At 43.0% G+C, this 21,802-nt stretch overlaps 1 protein-coding gene across 1 annotated transcript; it reads left to right on the top strand.

Moving 5' to 3' along the window:
* Positions 1-422: 422 nt before the first annotated feature.
* On the top strand, positions 423-12,371 carry LOC115319452. The gene is made up of 6 exons (XM_040216583.1): positions 423-545; positions 4,575-4,732; positions 7,707-7,792; positions 11,570-11,650; positions 11,970-12,121; positions 12,234-12,371. Exons 1-6 carry the CDS (start codon positions 423-425, stop codon positions 12,369-12,371), a joined length of 738 nt encoding a protein of 245 aa, XP_040072517.1.
* Positions 12,372-21,802: the final 9,431 nt, after the last annotated feature.

The raw sequence follows: 21,802 nt of genomic DNA, 5'->3' as shown, positions 1-21,802 counted from the left end.
CTTATTTTGTAACAGTCGATTCGGATCCCAAAACTCGCAAAGGTTGTTTCCATGCCATCTGCCATTATTTGTGTTTTTTTCTCTTAACATTGTCCTTGTGCAAAGCAGCTTTACACAAAACGTTATAAACAATTTTTTTTTTTTTTTTTTTACGTACAATTAGATGACGTATATTCCAACTGCTTGGGCGGATCTGCACATTGTCTTCTAATGCCAGAGGGTGAACGACAGAAGAAGTTCGCGAGAAGTGTTTTTTTTTTGTGAGTGTGTGCGTGTGTGTGCGTGTGTGTGTTTTAAGCTTGCCTTTTCAGGATCGTCTTTTGGGCAGCGAAATATATTTCGTTCAACATCAGAAGCTTCTCCACTTCTAAATGCTATAGAGGCAATATTTTGCAAAAAGAAAAAAAAAAAAAGTATATACCATGTTCCTTTTTCTGTGTACCACATTCGTGGTTTTCGGATGCTCATTCAGTAAAACGGAAGACCAAAAATGTTTCCCGAAAGGCGTAGAGCAGCACCTGCGGCATCCACCAAACGCTTGGAAGGTAATGAAATTTTCGTACACGCTTTCGTCAAAAACATTGAGACGAACTAATTGACTCCTTTCTCCTTTGAGGCTTGGTACTTGGTATCTCAGAGTAGAAACGCAAAAATACAAAACATCTGGATTGCACGTATGAAACATTCCGGTCATATCTGGATGTTTCCCTCCACGTACTGAGTCATGTCATTCCTGTATCGGATCAGGCAAGCGAATCTGAATACCCTCAATTTGTATCAGTTTCAAAATGCTGTCGTAAATATATTTATTTCGGCTCACATAAATATTTAGTCTATGCAGTCTTGCTAAGTCAAACGCATATTGTCACCGATGGATCGGCGAGACGGGGACTGGCAAAGAAACTAAACGTTTTATAAGGCGAACTTGTGCCAAAACAAAAGAGTAATAACAGACGTCGAAGGCGAGCGTCGATGACGGCGAGGTGGCAGGATCGAACGCTGGCAGAAGCCTACAGCCGCGCGGAGCACGTTTTATCGAGAGTAGAAATGTCGCGAACATCCGAACTAGAATATTCGGCCCTAGAACATTCTGACCCGGAACTAACGAGAACAACCGAGAAGCTTCTCAAAGAAACTAAAAACACGTTCTAACAAGTTATCAGAATTGATGAGCGGCTCCCAGGCATCGAACTTGAGACACTTCGGTAGCGTTCAAGAGCGTTAACCACTCGGCCATGCTCGCTTTTATTTTACTATTTATTGACTCGGCCACGCTCGCGGCAGTGTAATGTCTCGTGCATGAAGCATACTATCCAATTCAATGCCACAACCGTTTATTGTACTGCAAATTTATGAAGGGTATCATGACCATTCAAAGTTATACATGGTTATACATGGTAAACAATGTCATATTGCCGCGCGCAAGGCTGAGAAAGAAACGCTCGGTCACGGTCCTCCAGAAAGTTCCCGTTTATTCATGTACCGCACGTAACTTCTATCATTTATCCCTGCTTTTGTTTTCTAGAAAGTACGTGTTCATTCTCGCCCCGATCACGCGACGCTCGAACCGCTTTCGCCGAATCTTCGAGATAGCGGCGCACTCTAGATAAGAGGCCGCCCGCGACCTTGTCGGGTCAGTCTCGCCCTAGCGCTCGATTCTGCTGACACGCCGACTTCGACGCCCGCGACGCTCTGCTTTCTTCTGTCTCCTTCTTTATTTTTGGCACAAGTTCGCCACATTAAACGTTTATTTATTCCTGTTTATTTCTTGTTTATTAGTCACCACCCGTGACAATATTACATAAAATACCTTGCGCCGGGGACTCATAAAAACAAACCAGCATGCAAGCACTCCCCAATGCATTGTAATTCCACGTCATGCTCAAGCTTCGTTGGAGGTAGAAAGCAGAAACTCTTCAAATATCGCAACATTCACTTCAATATGCACTTTCCATATTTAAAGAAAATACAATTAGCGCCATAATAAAGCACCATAATAGACATTGACCTTTACTATTAGCTTATGCGCGCGGTTACGAAAAAGAAAACGGGGGGGGGGGGGGGGGGGAGAGGGGTTGAATGAGCAAACATCTACAAACGTGAGTACAAGTTAATTCCTCAGTTCCGGAATTTTCGGGAGACCGGGTATCTAATGTACTGTATACAGTTAGTGGGAAACGCTTATACCCGTAATTCACGAAAATGTGTTTGCTACGAGCGGCCGTAATACAAAACTCGGGAAAAATTAGGAAAGGTACATCTGAGAAATATCGATGCAATGAACTAACCTGGTTCGAAGAAGACATGCACTTGGAAGTCATCATAAGATCATTGCCCTTAGGTCGTTCGGGTCCTAACCATCTAAGGACAAAATTTGTTTCATCTTAGAGATGTACATATTGTCTTCAACAGGATTGCTGATATGCCACAGAAATCAGCAGTAGCTACACAAGTACTAAACGTTGATTTTGTCGTCTTTCTAATGAACCTTGCCCCCTATGTTTGATCACATCTATATAAAATATAATGGAAGTACAGAAGCAAGAACCAACAAAAATAGTTTCATCCATGAATATTTCTATTCGACTATTGCGAATACAATAGATTGGCACGCTAATTATTCTTGTACTGTAAACAATAGCTGAGCGCGTTGCTGCAAAAAACATGCCGACGGCGAGCTTCCTCACAGTAATTTTAACGTGCTTTCCGCAGCATCAAGGTTGCTGCCGATCTTTGTAACCTATGAAGGTGAGCTCGTTCTGAACATGTCCGTGAACAATGCACTCAAATATGGGGGCCAATGAATAAACCCCATATTCGCTGGCAACTTAGAAGACAACTCCGGTCAATATTTTCGAATTTTGAACGACGACTGTTTTCAGCTCAGTCGGTTACCCCGAATTTCAAAGGTACACTTTTCTTTATCGATATTGTGTGTACCTTTCTAAATGTCACAGCTCAAAGTTTGGTTTCGGACCCCTACGGCAAAACCGAAACCATCTGCTAGAGAGGGATGGCAACATTGATTATCAGCTGTACGGCTGCGACGTGACGTCACGGGGGTGCTCCGGTACGCGGCTCCTGTGCGCGGAATGAACCTCAGCACAACCGCGACGTAGCTTCAAGGGGGTGGTGCGGTTCGCGTCGCCCAGTGTTGCTTGACTAGAAGCTAACCCGCTTGCCAACTACTAAAGAGCAGCTGGTCGAATCTTTAAAATCCGTTTTAGTGGAGTACGCGGCGTTCCGCTGCCGTAATATTTCGGCTGTGATCGTATTTTGTACAACAAAAGGTATACCGGTCATTTATGTTGGTTTCGTTTTCGACCGGAGTTGCACTTTAAGAAACCTAAGATGTGGCTTATTTTGTTCGCATTCCGCCTTCTGATCCGTTCCTCAGCATGTTTATCAGCTTATGCCACAATTTCATTGCCTCCGGAGCGATAATATGATGGTTGAACGTCTCCTCGACCTGGTTTCTTTAAGTTGTAAATGACTATACAGGATGTCCCAGGTGAATGGCACCGAACGTTTAAAAAATAACTGGCATCTCCGCGGGTGTGAAACCAGGTATATTTTATTAGCAATCCTCTTAGAAAAGTACACATTTTTTTAGCGCGCCTAGTTACGTTAATAAGTAAGGCTGATCAGCTAACTTTTCAATTATTCGTTTCATTGCCGAGGTGTGAATTGGAAAGCTGTAGAGCGCATTCGGAAACACCGGATTAGGATGAAGACTACATGATACGCTTTGCGCGCTTTTTTTATTGCACTAAAAAGAAAGTCCACGAAGTATTTTTAAAAAAAAAAGGCCATGTGATAACGCGTTCAGGCATCGCGCTTGCAGCGCTCTCAGACGTGCTCTGAAGGAACGAGCGTAATGTAGTTCTAACTGGCCCACAGTCCGAGACCAGGATTCGCGTTGGTGAAGGCCCCAAAGATAAGCGAGCACCATGCTGCCTCAAAGCCCTATCTCGGACAGCGCTCAAGTGATAAGGTGGCCTTCGTTCATTGAGAGCACGTCTGAGAGCGCAGTAAACGCGACGCGCGCGGGTCTTGTCACGTGATCTTCTTCTATATATCACGGGACTAATTAGACTCTCAGACTAATTAAAAGAAGCGCGCAAAGCGTATCATGTAGCAAGTCTGAATTTGCATTCCTCAATGCCCTCCACAAATTTTTAATTCATACCTCGGCTCTTAACGAATAATTAAAAAGTGAGATAATTAATTTGAATTATTAAAATAAACAGATGCACTAAAAATGTGTGCACTTTCATAAGACGCTTTCTAACAACATACACTTGATATCACCCCGCGTACAAAGCTCCGTTATTTTTAAGTTTTGTGCAAGTTATTTGGGACACCCTATACCAGTTACGACTGCCCTGAGCAACTGTTGTGCCTGTTTTCGCTGAAACAGCTGGACGTTTTTAATCCCGCTTTCCAACTTCACCATTCACAGTGCCTATACGCTTTGTATCTTGAGAGAAGTTACATATCTAAGTTCAAATATTCACTCTTGTAAACTTAATAAAATTTATGTTTAATTCAAATTTACATATCGTACTTTTCAGCTCATGAAAAAGTTCAACGGCATATTTTATCTTGTTTATTGTTCTAAAGACACAGATATTAAAAATACGTTGCCTTGCCTCAATGTTCACAAGTCAAGTTTGGATGAAACTAGAAAGATCGGTCGATATGTCTATAAACATGCGAACGCGACGACGACGTGAGTATGTTTTTCAAGAACAAAATTAAGTGTTTAATATTTTTGTGTCTACCCAGCAAGGCAATTTGTGGGTGCGATTCTCGCCTCCAGAATTAAGCTAGTTTTGCGCGTAGTCCTTACTCTGCGACAAGCGATTTTTTCAACATTTCGTTACAAAATAATACATGTCGCAACCACTTCCGCTCTATATTTGTGCTATTAATGAAATTACTAACTACAGTCACTCACAACCATACCTCGGGAAATCTCATTTATGAGTAGGATTTCTCGAAGTATGGTAAACCATATTTTTAAAAAAATATTTTTGTTTTCGTGTTAATGTTTTTTTAAAGAAATACTGAACCGAAATATGAATTATGCAAAAGAAGGCCGCAGAAGAGTTGAACGGGACACTACAAACTCCAAGAATTCACTCATACATCGATATCTCAAGCGGATGGCCGTATTTTTGGAAAAGAAGGGCGCGATCAAGCGAGGACTCTGACGTCATGATTCTCCTGGAACAGTTGAGGATGAGGGGAAACGTTCTCGCTTCGGTTCACCTGCTCGAGGGGACGAAGCGAAAACGAAAGGGAATGAGAATCGCGACGTCACATATGTCGCGTCAGCCTCGTGGGCCGTGGTCAATCGCGCATTTGTTTTCCAAATATACGGCCAGCTGTTAGAGATATCGCTGTACGAGTGGTGTTTTGGGGGTTTTCCTGCAGCGTCTCGCCTATCGCTCCAATTCTGTTTTGTGAGCTCCAAATTTCGCTCGGTGTTCGCTGGAGGGCCTAACCGACAAATTCGCAAAAAGAGTACCCATATGAAATAGGCTTTATCAGGAAAATTTTTACACCACTTTCAAAAATAAATCGCCAATATATCCAATAGCGGCCTTTTTTTTTCTTTCTTCTTGACGGTACAATTTAAGGTACTCAACCACCAAGTACCACTCCTTCCGTACTAAATATAATAAAAAAAAAAACTTGCGTAAAGGTTATATATATTTGTTACCTCGCTTCGTGCTGGAAACAAAATCCTGTTATTGGCTGCGTGTTCCATTTTGTGTTGCTACTTCCCGCAGTACGATGTATAAGCAGGGTGGATAAATTAGAATAAAAAAAATCGCATAATGAGATTTATTTCTATTTAAATCAGATTTATTTCATTTTAATTAAATTATTTTCATTTTAATCACTGTAGTTAGAATATAGTCATCATTTAACACTACCACAAGATATATCTCGCATATCAGATTGATTCATGAATTGGTCGGACCACTGATAACAATGCAAAAGAATTACTGTAACTATAAAGTACAGTTTAATTTACAACTTATTATTGCTGTAATCGCCGCCATACTAGAACAAGACAACTTCATTTTATCAGTTAGGTAAAACGCTTTATTTTATTTTTCTTTCGCGCCCTGACTTGTCGAAATATGGCATTAACTTTCTAGTTGTTTTTTTCTTTCGCGTTATCAGTTTTTTCAAGCAGGATGTTACGTAGCTGACGAACAAAGGGAAGAAAGATTTCAAACTTAAATATCAAATTTTCTCAGACGAGCACTTTTTTCGATTGCGTTCAGCCTTAGATAAGCCTTTCTTGCTTGATGATTCTTTGATTTGAAATACAAAACAAACACAGATAGAAAACATCAATGTGACAGACAAACGGTGAATAAAAATATTTTAAGATTATTCTTGCTGCAAAGCTTTGATTCAAATCGCGATATTAAAACTGGTCGAATTTAAATCACGATTTAAATAATATTTTTTTTATTCTCTAGCCTGAGTATAAAAGATAGCATAAAGCACCTCAATGCTATTTTTAGGTTTGTTGTATCACAGTTATGTCAAATCTATTGTATATCTCGGTAAACATAACCTATATCACATTTTCCAGTACTTATGCGGAGCGCCAGATCGTCTGCTCCCTTTGCAGGGGTTGTGGTGACGTCAGAACGCCGAGCTCTGATTGGTTGTGATTGAAGCATAGTGCCTTGACATCAAAGCAAGTTGCCTTGAGGTCTACCCGCTATCCTTCAATGGGAGCCAATCAGGGCTTGGCGCCTTTATGACATCACCACAACCCCTGCAAAAGAAGCAGACGAATTTGCACACTGCATAGTCACTGGCATGTTAAGATGCACAAGGTGTGACCTATTGTGCTTATGCTTCTCGTTTTGTTATTCGTGCTTCCGCATTCTTATTGGTTAATGCCACAATCTTATTGGCTCGTAACTCACCACACCCTGTATTTCTTGAGCTTTCAGTGACCATAATAAGTGGTGATCAAAGGTCGCTATAAATAAGTCTGCGATTCGTTGTGCCTTGCCTAATTTTGCTGTTAGCTCATGGCGATCACATGTATCTAAGAAGAAAAAAAGACTTCCTCAGAACGTCCTTTTTCTGCGTCGCAAAGGATTTTTACATCCTAACCATTGTGTCCCCAATGGTATCATTATATAATTTGGTAGTATTTCACCAGTTCTTCCTCGCCCTCTATTTTAGACAAATTCATGTATCTCTATAAGGTCCCTGAATAAGCAGGTAAAAATGTTTATTCGTTAAACCCTCCTGCTAATAAATTATTTCAAATGCTTATACAAGTAATTGTAGTTGGTCAAACTTCGCAAGGAGCCGAACGTTTTCTAGTTTGTTTTTAGTACGGCTCTCTAAGTGAAAACGAATAATTTGAAAACACATTTCTCCGCATTAATCTCTGGGTGTTTTTACGCACTTCTAGTAAATAGAAAATGTTAGACCTTCAGAAGTAGAACATTTAACCGCAAATTGAACTTCACTGTTAGTATCAACAATAATAATTCAGTTTTAAGTGTATATATGTAAACATAACCAGTTGAGCAGGCCTGGTTCTGTACGAGGATGCAAAACAATAACTAATATATTACTCGTTCGTGCGCTGCAATCAATAAAAACACAAATATGCGAGAAAAAAAACGTTTTTATGTTGCTTCTTTATATTCTAGATTGACGGGAACTAAGGAGGTGAAAACTGAGAAGAAAGATGATGCCTACAACAACCCAAATATGTTTGTTGTGCAATACCATGAGGGTGGGTGCCTACATATAATAAAAATACGCCACAGGCAGAGTCATGGGTATCATGTGACGGTAATTAACTTTAGGACGTCAAAGGTTTACTGAAGCACATTGATTTTCTGTTTTCTCCTTTTATTCGTAATTGTTTTATAAGGCGTTTTCAGATAAGTTTGGCAGACCATGTCCGGCGATCATTTCCAATTTTTACGAAAAACATAAATTTAGTAGACTCAATGCCCATCACAGCAAAACCGAAATCTGTTCTGCGAAAAAAAAAAGTTTGTCTTTGCAGAACAAAAATAACAAGCACACTCTTAGTGCGAGGCGCTTTCAACGAATTGCGCGAAGTTGGCATTTCGGGCACCTCTCCCAAAAGAAACTGCCATGGCTGCGGGTCTAGGCATATTTACTCACAAACTACGTACAAGGAGGATTGACTGCAAATATATATAATTAAGTATCGACGAAGTTAATTTGCAGAGAAAGATCGCAAACACGGCACATTCCGCAAAAATACTTACATTTTTATATCTTTTCTCCGCATCTATAAATACCAGAACTTTCAAACTTTGCCCGCGTGTTGTCCTGTATCTTGTTAATATTGGCGCTAAATATTATTGTCGTGGGTATGGGAGCAAACGTATGAGAAATACTCAAATGGAGCCATTTTAATAATTAAAAGTCAACTCGAAACTAAATCTTAAAAAAAACACCTTGTATTTTTTTTAACTCTTTCACATTAAGGCCAATGATAGGTACTAACATAATCTGCAAACATATGTTGCACTATTTTTGTGTATTTGAAGTTATAAAGCTAGAAATATGACCCAACTGAGGCTACCGCAGTACCGCGAATGGGGCGTGTACACTATACTCGGCGACAACTTTTCTTGGCAATGCAGTGGAAGGTACGTCCCGCGTCCCCTCTCCCATTTTGGGTGTACGCAGGCTCTCCTCCTCTCCCCGGAAATGGGGGAGGAGGAGAGCCTGCGTACACTCAAAATGGGAGAGGGGACGCGGGTATAGATACCCGTACAACCGTATAGATACTCGGTTGTCGCCGAGTATAGATACCCGTACAAATATGCCATATATGGCCCTGATATATTTTATAAATGGAAATATTTGATAATATAAGGAGTCAAATATGGCATATACCGCCATATATGGGAAAAATACGCCCAGATATTGGCACATAAAGGCCGATTCACACGACGGACTGATCCGCGGACGGATTGGTCACGTGACAACATGTCCGCGGTTCGTCCGTCTCCCAAGCGCATCCACATGAGGGAGACGACGAGCAGACGCCAGCGAGGACGGACCGAACCTGTTCGCCACCCCACAGTGCCGTGAAACTCCAACATCGCAATGTGGCACCGTTGTCCAAGAGAGAAATCGACGCTTGCTACCGCGATAAAGAATCGTACGCCGCTGTTACGTACAGATCGAGACATAACACAGGAAAAGGCTTCGCGCCAAGCGCCACTAACTTTACTAACCCAAAGCATGACAGTGACGCAGGCGTGGTCCTGCTCAAAAGAGCTTCGGCGTAGACGCGACGAAGTTCTGGGCTCGCTGAGGTGCGTTTGGAGATGCCTTCACGCACTCCGCGCTCGTGCACAACACTCAAGCGTACCACATCCACAAGAGAGGTCTTGCTCGGTGAAATCCTGATTGGACGTGCAAGAATTATCGCGGCGTGCTAGGCGAGTTTTGACGGGAGCTTCTTGACACGGACCCGGAGGAGTACCGGAACCTGCTTCCCGTCAGCCGGACAAAGTTTCTGGAGTTTCTTTCACTCGCGGAACCAAGAATCGTGCGACAAAATGAACCAACGAATGCACAAAACACAACGGTGCGCCATTTTCGTTTTGAACCCCAGAAGCAAAAAACCAAGAAAACCATGTACCGTTGCCAGACTAAATGCTTTCCAAGTCAATCTCCCGCCAAACGTCCGCGAGTGAAAAAGGCGCTGGACCTTATCAGTCCGCGCCTCCACGGACGAGGCGCGGATCGCAGGAATAGGTGACGTGCCGGTCACGTGGTACGCGGTCCGCGGACGAAAATCGCGATTCGGTCCGTCGTGTGAATCGACTATAGACATTTTCCATAGGGGCGCCGCCATCTTGAATTGTCGTCACTTCCAGTATGGGCGACGATAAAATAGTAAAACGTTTCAACCTGTAAACAGTAAAAAGATAGAGGAGAGCCAAAACGAGAATGTGTGACGGTTAGGCTTATGTCCTAAATGTCTTCTATTGGCGCGGCGACGGCAAAGTTATGTTTTCGCCCATACTGGAAGTGACGACAATTCAAGATGGCGGCGCCCCTATGGAATAGGTCTATAAGTGGGCGAATACTGCCATCTATGGCCATATAAGTGCGTAAATGCGGCCATACATCGCCATATACGCGTGCAAACACAGCCATATATAGCCAAGTATGCGTGCGAATACGGCCACATACCGCGGTATAAAAGGTCAAATACAGCCATAAATAGCGCATGCACGACATATATGGGTAAAATATATCCCCTGATAATGATATATGGGCCCGTTTCGGTCTTGCAAGCAAAAAGTCATACGTACTCGCGAAGACAACTGTAAATTTATCTATATTGCATTGGTCTCATGTAATTGATAAACTATTGTTAACATCCATAACGTGAAGTTATTCCAGATATTTGGACCAATAAATCCATTGCGCATACTGGAGATTGAAACACAAATAAAATTTGGTTGTATGCTTGACGTGTGAGATGACCAAGTGCATAAGATTAGAAAACGAGTTAATAAAAAATAATGGATTTTAGATCGTAGCTCTTAGGCGCCCGTTTCTGCGTTAAGCGGTGTCGGCGTCGCCGTCGGCGTCGGTGTAACTGCCCCGCTAAATTTAGTGGGAAATTTAATTGGTGTTTATGTCACGTGACGTCAATTTTCCCGCTAAATTTAGCGGAGAAACTTATTTTGTTCATGTTTCCCCGCTCAATTTAGCGGGGAAACTAAGTAGGTGTTGAGGTGATGTGACGTCAGTGAATTTCACCACTAAATTTAGCGGGAAAACTGAATAAGTGTTGAGGTCACGTGGCGTCAATTTTCCAGCTACCGCTTCTCATAAGTGGTGCGTACATTCGACCTCACAAATACCGCGGAACCTTTGCTGTAGTGAAATGCAGTTAATGGGTCACCGGATATAAGTGGCGCCAGAGTGCCGGTGTATTCTGTCGTCGTACGAGATTGTAAGAGGTTCAAAAACACTCGGTCGTAAGGAGTCGCAAGATTGTAAACAGGTCTTTAATCTTAGTGAGGCTAAAATAATTGCTTCCAGTCTGACGCAATTTGTTTTGCTGCGATGCCTGCTCAAGTTATGAACGCACTTGGAGTAGTAAATGAATGCTAGTGCTGCAAGTAAGGAAAGTATCATTAATAGATAGCAAAAACCAAGTTGGTTAACGCTTCCTTTCACAGAAACTTTTTATTCAGTAAGGACTGGAGGATAGCCAAAAGAATAAGTAAGGCCTTCCAGTACAGTGAGCTTCATTTAAGTCTAGAACAAATGTGTAACGCTAATCGCAATAAAATGCAAACCTGTTACTAAAGGGTTGCGAGAAATAACTCTACACCAAAAAGCTTATGCGCAGATATCCTTGTTATGAGAAGCCGAAATTTGCAAAGCGACATTCTGGATGCATTTCTCTTGATTAAATTAGATAAGAACACTAAAGGCAAATCTCATGATACAAGTTGATTGAATACGATCCACGGCAACTTAAACTTTTTTATTGCAGGTGATGACTATAAATGGAACTGCATTGAGCTGCTTTATACAGATTACATGAGTTGTGCTGTTTTAAAATCAGATTTTTTGGGTAAGTGAATTGAAAATAGAAGAACGAATATCTACTGAACGCTAAAATATTCTCGAGCGAATACCGGCCAGCTTAATCATGCGCGACATCTCATGATCACTTCCGGGAAAATTATTAGCAGGGTATAGGGGACCGCACAGAATGTCGCGTGGGATTTTCATTGCCGCCAGAGCAGAGACAAAATACTATGCAGGGTCTATCAGATTGGTTTTCGATTGCATTTGTTTAATTTTTTTTTCTTTGTTAGACTTCAGCTTTTTTTTTTTTTTTTTTTTGATTCCGTAACAATATATTCACGTCCCTTTCTCACACGTTTCAGGTATTCAAATGTGGGTGTCCAAAACTAATTTAAAGAACGACCGAGAAGTTCCTTGGTTATGCTCTCTTGTGTACGACCTGGCAACGGACAAGCCAAGACAGGTTGTGTATGACTGGAAAGAGTGCCCTCAACTTCTCAATGTAGCAAAAAATATTTAAACTTACTATTTTTGTGGGATTTATTTCTTGTGTTTGGTGATTTCATTTTCTATAAATTCTAAATAATTTTATCGCTCTCTCCAATACGCACGAAAAAACGTCTGAGGGTTATATAACGCTTATCTTACGCGAAAGAATGTCAATCGATAATCAAGGCACACGCCTTCTGCATAAAGTGAAGTGTTTGGCTTCTGGTCGGCATAGAAAGAAAATTGTAAAAAATACTTACATTACACTTATTTAATGGACACTCGGTTTTCTTTACATCTTATGGACCATTAAGCAAGCACCAGTATCAAAATTAAATAAATAAAAGGTGCACAAATGATTACACTGTCGTTTATTGCCTTTGTACAGGAAAATATTTCATTATATATTTGTGCAAACAGTGAGCGTCACCTCTTGTGTAAGGCTCTCTTGAAAAAATAAGATACTGACAAGGAACTATCTTGACTGACAAGTTGAGAAGCGTGATCATCTTCGATAAAGCTTCAGCGTCTCGTGAGCATCAAGCGTTCACGTGCAGCCAGAACAAGGTGGAAGACAACTAGCGCAATCTGGAGGCCGCGTTGTCACCTTGGCCGAAAACGATAAACTTCCTTAACTTTTTATACTGATACCTCTTGTTTATTAAGAATCGTTCAACAGGATTATGCTCATTCGCAGGAGAATTCCTAACGCTATCGGTGCGAGAGATTTTGCTCGAATCCTAAGGCAAACTATTGTAACTCTGAACTATGTTGCAGGAATAACACTTGCGTCATTTCTTCCCGGCATTCGATAAATGCTAGTAAATGTTTTGCACCCTCAAATGTTTTCTGATTTTAATAGGGTTGTGTGAATATTCGAAATTTCGAATAGCAGTTGCGAAGAATACACTACTCGATATTCGCTTCGAGAAGAACTGCACTATTCGCGTTTATGGAAGTGTTGATTGCGGCAGGTTAGCCCCGTTGAGTGCGCTTCTTACCAGACACCGGTGCTCTGCGGAGAAGCAATACCCGCGGAAGCGATCTTTGCGTAGGTTGTTTCTCTGCATTACATCGGTGCTCGCTAAAAAGCGCACTCAACGAGGTAACCCGCCGCGATAAACACTTGGAAAAGTAGGAATATTGCGTGCTTGGAAGAAAAGCATACATTCAAAGCGGGATGGCGCACCCGTGCCGACTATAGACCGTTCCATTAGGGTCACAGGCAGAGAGGGTAAAATGAGAAAAAAATGCCCTCCCCCTCTCGCCCGCGTGTCGTCTGGTCCGCCGAGTGGGCAGTACCTAGCACCCGGCTGGCGTACAAACTCTGTTTCAAATCGCGTCATTTTTTGGAATTTCAAGCGCAGATCCGCAGATTTTGGCATGTCAGTTATCGTGTATTACTATGCTAGATAAAAAAAGGCTAACAGAGTCCAATTGCGCTGTTATCTGCGTGCAAATAAAACAAAATATAGAGAAAACACTGTCGGACTGGCCGGTCTCTCCGGCGAAAAGTAAATCCGGTGTCTGTACCTTTTTTACTATACAAAGTTCGTACTGGTGTAGGCCTTTCGCGACCATGAGTGGAAGTCTGAAATAATAAATAAAACGTGCTCTCCTGCCGCAATACACGCAGTAGTTGAGGGTAGTACTGCCGGCTGACTCAACTGCTATTTAAGTAACGGAAAAAAGATATGTCAGTTGATCATTTACCGAAGTAGAACTACAGAGAGCTCTAGGCTGATTTTGGAGTAGCTATAACTATTCTAAGAACGCGAACCACTTCACAACGGCAGCCACGAGCCAGAGTTCGATGTTCCGTACAGCCCGCCGATACAGCCCAAAGATGGAGAATGGCAACCTCCCGTTTCGTCGTCTGCTAGCGGAGTCGGGCCTGTGCCCTCTCTCTCGTTTTACCCCGCCGAACCCGCTGAATTTCCCGGATGTATGGAGAGGGCGCTGCTGTCGAACAAGATGGTGCCGCCCAGAGAGCGCTAAATGGAATGGTCTATATTTGAAAATGAATGGAAACTTTGTGAATCTGTATATCTACACTGTAGTAAAAGTTTCAAAATTAAACTGTTATGCAAGAGTACACTATGTTAGGCAGAGATGCCTTTACAACCTGCGTTCATCATGCGTGACTCCTTCTTTTTTAACTCGAGATTAGAGAAAGAATATTTATATAGCAAGATTTGTCAATTCACTCTATTGGGTATAGTTGGCCATCTTTATAGGATTCATTTTATGTCAAATCCGTCGTTTACTTGTCAACCCAAGACACCAGACCTTCTGGGGTCTAAGTCTATAAATATAGATAGATTAAACTCGGCTTATAAATGAACAAGTGGAACAACCTTCACAGGTTTAGCTGGGTTTTCGTCTAAGCATTATGCAATGGTTGTGAAAGCAACTAAAAAGTGAAAAAAAAAAAAAAAAAAACACAAGAAAAATGACAAGGAAGTAGACAGACAACAGCGCACTGTCTACATCCTTGTCCTTGTGTTGTTGGCTGTTTTTTTTTTGCGCTTTTTTGGGTGATCATGAACCAACTGCCGCAAATTGCTGCCATAGTGGTAGAGAAAGGCGTGGAAAAACTATTCGATATTCGAATCGGAAATATTTGGCCAAAACCACTATTCACTACGAATTCGCTTCGAACTCAAAATGCACGATTCGCAGTAGACTAGATTTTAACTTTGATTCGACATTCTTCTTCAGGCTGAATCGCTGAGCTTCCAGCTTCTTAAGGCTGTCTGAGTGTCTATGCCCCTCTGCGCTAGCATCATACATTAGACGTCAATTCGATTCAAAATAATGTCATTCACATAGGCTGAAATATAATATTATACCTCAAAACTCTCAGCCGGCGGACAAGCACATGTGTTGCGAACTTTCGCGTTCACTTGTATCGAGTTCGAAGTTAGAGACCTGCCAAGTAATAATGCAAAAACATTTAAACGAATACACGAAATCGCGTTTTAATTACAAATATACATAAAAGTAGAAACACAAATGAAGAGATGTTCACCTTCTGGCACTACCATAATTTTTTATTATGGTGCAGCATCCTCTGTTCACGTGACTCCAATTTTTTATGCGCAATAAATTAAGTGAGTTTAGCCATAGCCTCCTGTATACTCACAAAGCCTGGCAGTTCGGCGACGGAGCCATAGAGTGCCCAGTCGCAGATTTGGAGCGCGAGGATCGGGTAGCACAGAGCATCAAAGAGCCCTTTCTCGGGAAACCTGGACGGCAGCGCACAGCTTTTGCAGCGGCGAGGACCCAAAACACACTTGTTTGCTCGGGAGAAGTGTGTTTGGGCGTCTTGCCGCAGCGGGGCGCCAGTCACGTGGCTCCCCTCTCATCCGTTGTCTGCCGCTCCACCTTTTCCATTTCGGCGGCCGCTTCCCATGGCGACCTGCCAGGCTTTGTTAGTATATAGGAGGCTATGGTTTAGCTTGAGCGGATAAATTCCGCATTATTTGTAAGAAAAAAAATACAATACGCGAGCTTCAGGTCCACCCGCTAATTCTTCCAACCGTAGCTCGGCGTTCTGACAACCCCACGCGCTCTCGTTTCCTCCTCTCCCAATTTCTTGGCGCATTACACTTCACTTATTTTTCCGTGCATTCCTAACTTGTTGTATTTATTCCATTCATTGGCGATCTTTTGTGAGGTTCAAATATGTTCACTTGAACACTATGACAACATTGTGCTTTTAAACCCTTATAAATTTTAATGTGTCCCGCTGCTTAAGCTTAAGCTTAAGCTTAAGAACGCATGGTCTGGCGAGTTCTCAGTGTTTTATTATCGCTCCGTAGACAAACTAATTGAGGCATTGGCAGATAAGATCGTCAGAGAACGAACCGCGCGAGCTGTCGGTCACAGGCAGCAGGGCGCGATTTATAATGTCCATGCTTCATGCCTCGTGATTAATTCTTTGGCGGCGTTTCTTTGGCGGCTATGCAGAGAGCAGACGACTTGCTTTCCACATAGGCCTGTTGAACTCGGCCAAAGGGCGCGAGCGCGTCCACATGACGCGACCATGTAATGTTGGTTTCGGCGTCTCCGGGACGCGACCATGAAGGCAGATTTGTATCGTTCGATCATGCACGAGCTAAGTTCGAAGGCTAGCGTCTGTCAGCGTCTGCGTCAGTGACCTTAGATTGCATAATATGTCAAACCAACTCGCCCGAACAAGCACGCTTCCTAAGAGAGAACCCTACGCTTCATACAATGACCTCTTCAAGAGGTCATTGTATGAAGCGTGCGTCCTTACAGAGTACAATGGTGAACTCTTGGGGTATAGAAGCTCTTTTTTGTGGTTGTACTGGAAAGGGTGAAGCGTATCGGTACGCGTTGGCGGTGACCTTGGGAGGTGGTTATAAAAGCCGTGGACGGAATAAAATTTGTTAGCCGAGGTTGAGGCGTTTGTCTTTTCCCTTATTTCTCCGTCTTCTTAAGGCCCGTTCACACTCTTGCAACCGAGTACGACCGAGACGGACCGGGACTTTTTAAAACCTCTCAAAATTTCTTAGGACGACAGAACACGCTGGCATCCTGGCGCCATCTATGCGGTGACCCTGGAAATGCATTTCACGAGAGCGAAGGTTTTGCGGGATTTCCGAAGTCAAAGGTGCGAAATACCTATAATAAATGCTCGTTTATGATGTTGACTAAAGTTTTTCGAGCCAAGAAAGAAAGGATAATGCTCGAGAGAAATATAAAATATGCCGGACCGCCAGGCTTACACTGCTACTCAATAGATGGCGCGAGTGCTTCCTCTCGTTGTAAGTGGTTTGAAGGAACCCGGTTCTAAGAAGTCGCAAGAGTGTGAACGGGACTCTACCCTTTTTCTTTCCATTTTTGAGGCTTGATTTCACCTTATAACCTAGCCAATAAACGTTTGCCGTTATAGCAAGAAACATACACTTTTTTGTTTGTTTGTTTTTGTGAAGAACATAATTGTTGCTAGCAGTGTTTGTTGTTTTACAACTTCAGATGTTATCGCTTATGTTCAAGTTCTTCATAGTTTGTAAAAAAACGACCAATAAACACATGATCTTTTCTGTTTCGCACCTCCTTTCTCAAGTAACATATTGAAGAATCGGGACTATACATGCACGTGATGTATTTCAAAGACTGCTTATGGATTAACATGTTTGAAGAGCCCGTGAGATATATTCTCCCCTGTGGACTACACATACTCGATGAGAAAGTATAGTGGCGTCGAAATTCCTAGATTTCACACCGCGCGACACTTCAGAGCGAACGCAATTTCAGCTCTTTTCGATTTTTATTTTGAACTTTTATTGGCGGCACCAAGTGTAAAGCTTAGGTGAGTGCCTAAAATTGGCACTTCACACCAGAGTAGGAGTTTTCATCACAGTATTTCGGGTCTGAGGGGGAATACAAAATTCGGCGATCGCAGGTTCACATTCAAAGTTCCGTGCTATGTTGTACCATACGGCTAAAGAGCAACAACTGGCTTTGTGATCTTTCCAGCTGTTCGCAGAAAAAGAGCGCGCAGCTTTCCTTTGTATTTTAATATAAACAACCGAGAAGCTGCTCTTAGATGCGACGTTTACGTTCCACAAAGGTCAATCTAAGCCGGAGTTCCTGGTCGGCTGACGTTACTCACGAGTATACCGAGTTCCGAAAACTTGGAGGCTAATATTGTGTACCAATATTCATCGCATGGGAAATACAAATACCGTTTCTATTAATTCTCGCATGTACAGATTAGCTACAACAACGCAGGAACATCTACTTGCTTTAAAAGGGTCAAATACATTGAATATCCATGACGCTTTCTACTTAATTTGTTTTCATTTCAACCTTAACGTGGTATTTTACGCTCTTCGGGATAGCAAAGTATTTATGTATATTGTAATTGGCATTTTGACACTGCTTTCATTTCTAAAGCAAGCTACGCATATTGTATGGCAGTTAATGCCTACGCTCCACCATTTTCTAAACATAACTATCCAAAACTTTCCCCGCTTTTATCTGCCCGCGGAGTACTCTAGGACAGCTAGTCACTGCGACCTGGAGTCAGAGCCGAGCTAACGACGAGCCCGAAAATACACTTGGACCTATAGACCTTCGTAAAAGTCGCCCTCTGCGTTCCGCCATCTTTGCCTGCTGGGCTGTGGAAGGCCTTCTGAGCATGCGCTGTTGCTCTGCTGTGCGGTATATCGGTCGCTGTACATGCGTCCACAGCTCAGTGACTGGGCATGTTTCGCCCTGGTGATAAGCGATGGAAAGATTCTTAGAATGGATGCTTGGGCGAGTTGGGTATTCATATTGTAGGAGAAGCGCTAAGTAGATTCACTCACCCTCAAACTCACACTCACACTCACACCAGAAAAACGGTCATTCACGTCGCGCTGACTTTCAACTCAAATTGTATTTTCGTCTTCTTTCGTTTTTCTTTTACCCGTATTAAAATTGTCATCTCACTTCGCTGTCTTCTGTACAAAACAATTAGCAATGTCTATCGCACATTACCTTCGAGAATCAAGATAAAACAATTCTTTTTCCGTTAGCGTTATGGATCGACTACTAACACAGGTGTCACTTCTTTTTATGATGTGAGCTGCCTCTATTATCTCACGTGTTAACTGATGATGGTTCTTTCCGATTATGGTGCTATTTTTGAAGTCCGCGGCGCACCCACAGTCACGGCAGTGAATGCCCAAAAGTCCTGAGTTTGCTAATCGGGTGTTGTTGTTGTGTTCCCTTAATCTGTCGTTAATACATCTTCCAGTTTGTCCTATGTACTGTTTGCCGCATGATAGGGGAAAGGAATAAATCACTCCTTCTGAGCAAGGTATGTATGGGGTTTTATGCTTTTTAGTGCAGACGGTATTAGTTTTTGTTGTGGCGTTAACTTTTTTACATAGGCCTGATAGTTTGATGGGGGCGGAAAAGACTACGTCGATATTTGCGCGATTCCCAATCTTCTTCAGGTTATGAGAAATGTTATGAATGTAGGGGATGACTACCGGTCTCTGGTTACTGAATCTTTCGCGTGGCTTGCGGGATGTGATTTGACCATTTTTAATCTGTTTAAGGAGACTTTCGGCTACTGAAGTTAATATATGTGAAGGATATCCCGCACTTACTATCCTAGATACTTGTCCTGTGAAGCTTGTTAGGCCTGAATGCGTGCAGGACTTGAAAATAGAGTTTTTGAAGCACTCATTAACTACGCCTCTCTTCTCCAATTTGGAATGCGCCGAATTATAATTGAGGAGCGGTTTTTTCCCTCTTGGCTCATACGACCAACAGACATGACGGGGCTGAAGAGACAATCTTAGGTCCAGAAATCTTAAGGATCCTAGCTCTGGAAGCTCATGCGTAATCTCCAAAGGGTTTAAGCATGTTCTAAACTTGACGAGCACATTGCGGGATGTCAAATCACATCCCGCAAGTCACGCGAAAGATTCAGTAACCAGAGACCGGTAGTCATCCCCTACATTCATAACATTTCTCATAACCTGAAGAATATTGGGAATCGCGCAAATATCGACGTAGTCTTTTCCACCCCCATCAAACTATCAGGCCTATGTAAACAAATTAACGCCACAGCAAAAACTAATACCGTCTGCACTAAAAAGCATAAAACCCCACACATACCTTGCTCAGAAGGAGTGATTTATTCCTTTCTTCTATCATGCGGCAAACAGTACATAGGACAAACTGGAAGATGTATTAACGACAGATTAAGGGAACACAACAACAACACCCGATTAGCAAACCCAGGACTTTTGGGCATTCACTGCCGTGACTGTGGGTGCGCCGCGGACTTCAAAAATAGCACCATAATCGGAAAGAACCATCATCAGTTAACACGTGAGATAATAGAGGCAGCTCACATCATAAAAAGAAGTGACACCTGTGTTAGTAGTCCATCCATAACGCTAACGGAAAAAGAATTGTTTTATCTTGATTCTCGAAGGTAATGTGCGATAGACATTGCTAATTGTTTTGTACAGAAGAGAGCGAAGTGAGATGACAATTTTAATACGGGTAAAGGAAAAACGAAAGAAGACGAAAATACAATTTGAGTTGAAAGTCAGCGCGACGTGAATGACCGTTTTTCTGGTGTGAGTGTGAGTGTGAGTTTGAGGGTGAGTGAATCTACTTAGCGCTTCTCCTACAACAAGATGGAAAGGTCTATACTTTGTTTTACTGAGCAGATCAAACAGCGTCAAAAGTGCATCCTCACGGTTCTCATTGCCTTTTTGCCTTTCCTATAAACTACTAAAGCGATCACACATCCAATGCGCCATGCTCCTACGATCTATGTTTCCGTGAGTGATTGGATTAACCAGTGAGGGAACACCCAGAAACACACCCGCAGGCGATATGAAGGTGAACGCCGGACCGTCGACCGGTCCGTGCTACCAGCGCCATGACGCGGCTGCCGTGGCGGCTCGCTTTCTTGTCGCGCTCTTCGCCGAGATTAAGCACTTGGATCGAGCGCTGTTTTCAGCTCTCCTGCTGCTCACCGCAGAAAGCGCGAGGATTGAGGAAGGAGCCTATCAGACGCTGTCGGTAGACAATGTGATTTAGTAATTTTTTTTGTGATATGTGCTAAACCGGAAAGCGGCGGAACAAATAAAAAAAGTAACTTATCCTTCCCGTTTCTTAAAAAGAACAGTTATTAGCGTTCGCAGTTATTATACTTCGTTTCAGCTTAGGTGCGAGCGCGGCCGATGTTATGAGCCGAAGGGCCAATCCAACAGCAAAAGAGCCACAATGTCATGGCGTGCTTTCTGCAGTTGATAGGACTAGCCGGTATTCGCCGTTTCTCTGTTCGTGCTCCTCTGCCGGCTATTTCCATAAAGCGCAGAGAGCACACCATGACGCTGCGCTTTTTGCGCTGTATGATTAGCCCTTCGGCTCATAACATAGGCCGCGCTCGGACCTAAGCTGGAACGAAGTATAGCGTTCACTCGTCAATGAAAGAAGCGGTTGAATCACTGATAAACCATGCCGAAGAACGTCCACTCTAGTTCACGTGCAATGTGCAAATCACTTGCCGGCAATGACGGCGGCTCGGCGCCCACAAAAAGCGATGCCGAAATCGAAACCAACTTCCACGCTTTCTGCGGGGAGTAGCGTCAGAGCTGAGAACATCGCTCAATCAAAGAGCTTAATCTCGGCGAAGCGAGCGATGAGAAAGCGAGAATCCCGTTTTTCTTTCGCACTTGGGAGGAAGTGCCAAGTTGGGAGTTCGATGTCACGAAAACATGGTCACGGAAGTGACTTTACGCAGGTAACCCCGGAGTGCCGCCCGATTTGCATCGCCGCGCTCCCTGACGGCGCGCCGTGCCTGCTGCCGAGAACCGAGCAGTGCGCACGCACGTCCTTTTCATGCGATAGAATTCTTGACCTCCCCCCCCCCCCCCCCCCCGGATCGCTTGGACATTCTGGCCGCCTAATGCGCAGTAGGTATGCGCAGCAGACCATTTCAGTTCACATTCTCACATTCCTTCACATTCGCACCCTCTTCGAAAGACATGACGACCTTGACGTCGCCCTAGACGTCGTCCTAGAGGCCGTCCTAGACGTCGTCTTTGGTACCGTCCTCTGAGACATCGTCCTCGACGCCATCTTAGACGCCGTCCTTGAGGTTTTCCTTGACGAATCCTATCGCAATTCATAGACAACCAACAATACTGATTTCTGCAGC

The sequence above is a fragment of the Ixodes scapularis genome, unplaced genomic scaffold (assembly GCF_016920785.2).
Source record: "Ixodes scapularis isolate PalLabHiFi unplaced genomic scaffold, ASM1692078v2 PGA_scaffold11__112_contigs__length_91849675, whole genome shotgun sequence".
Taxonomy (NCBI): Eukaryota; Metazoa; Arthropoda; class Arachnida; order Ixodida; family Ixodidae; genus Ixodes; species Ixodes scapularis.
The sequence above is the reverse complement of the archived record's forward strand: the minus strand, read 5'-3'. Positions and strand labels throughout refer to the sequence as shown.

What these genes read in the sequence shown, in the direction of transcription:
- LOC115319452 (XM_040216583.1), top strand. Translation starts at nt 423, where the DNA reads ATGTTCCTTTTTCTGTGTACCACATTCGTGGTTTTCGGATGCTCATTC. An exon ending in TTTAAAATCAGATTTTTTGG is followed by an intron (nt 11,651 to 11,969) that starts GTAAGTGAATTG and finishes CACACGTTTCAG; the next exon opens with GTATTCAAATGTGGGTGTCC. An exon ending in TTCTCAATGTAGCAAAAAAT is followed by an intron (nt 12,122 to 12,233) that starts ATTTAAACTTAC and finishes AAAACGTCTGAG; the next exon opens with GGTTATATAACGCTTATCTT.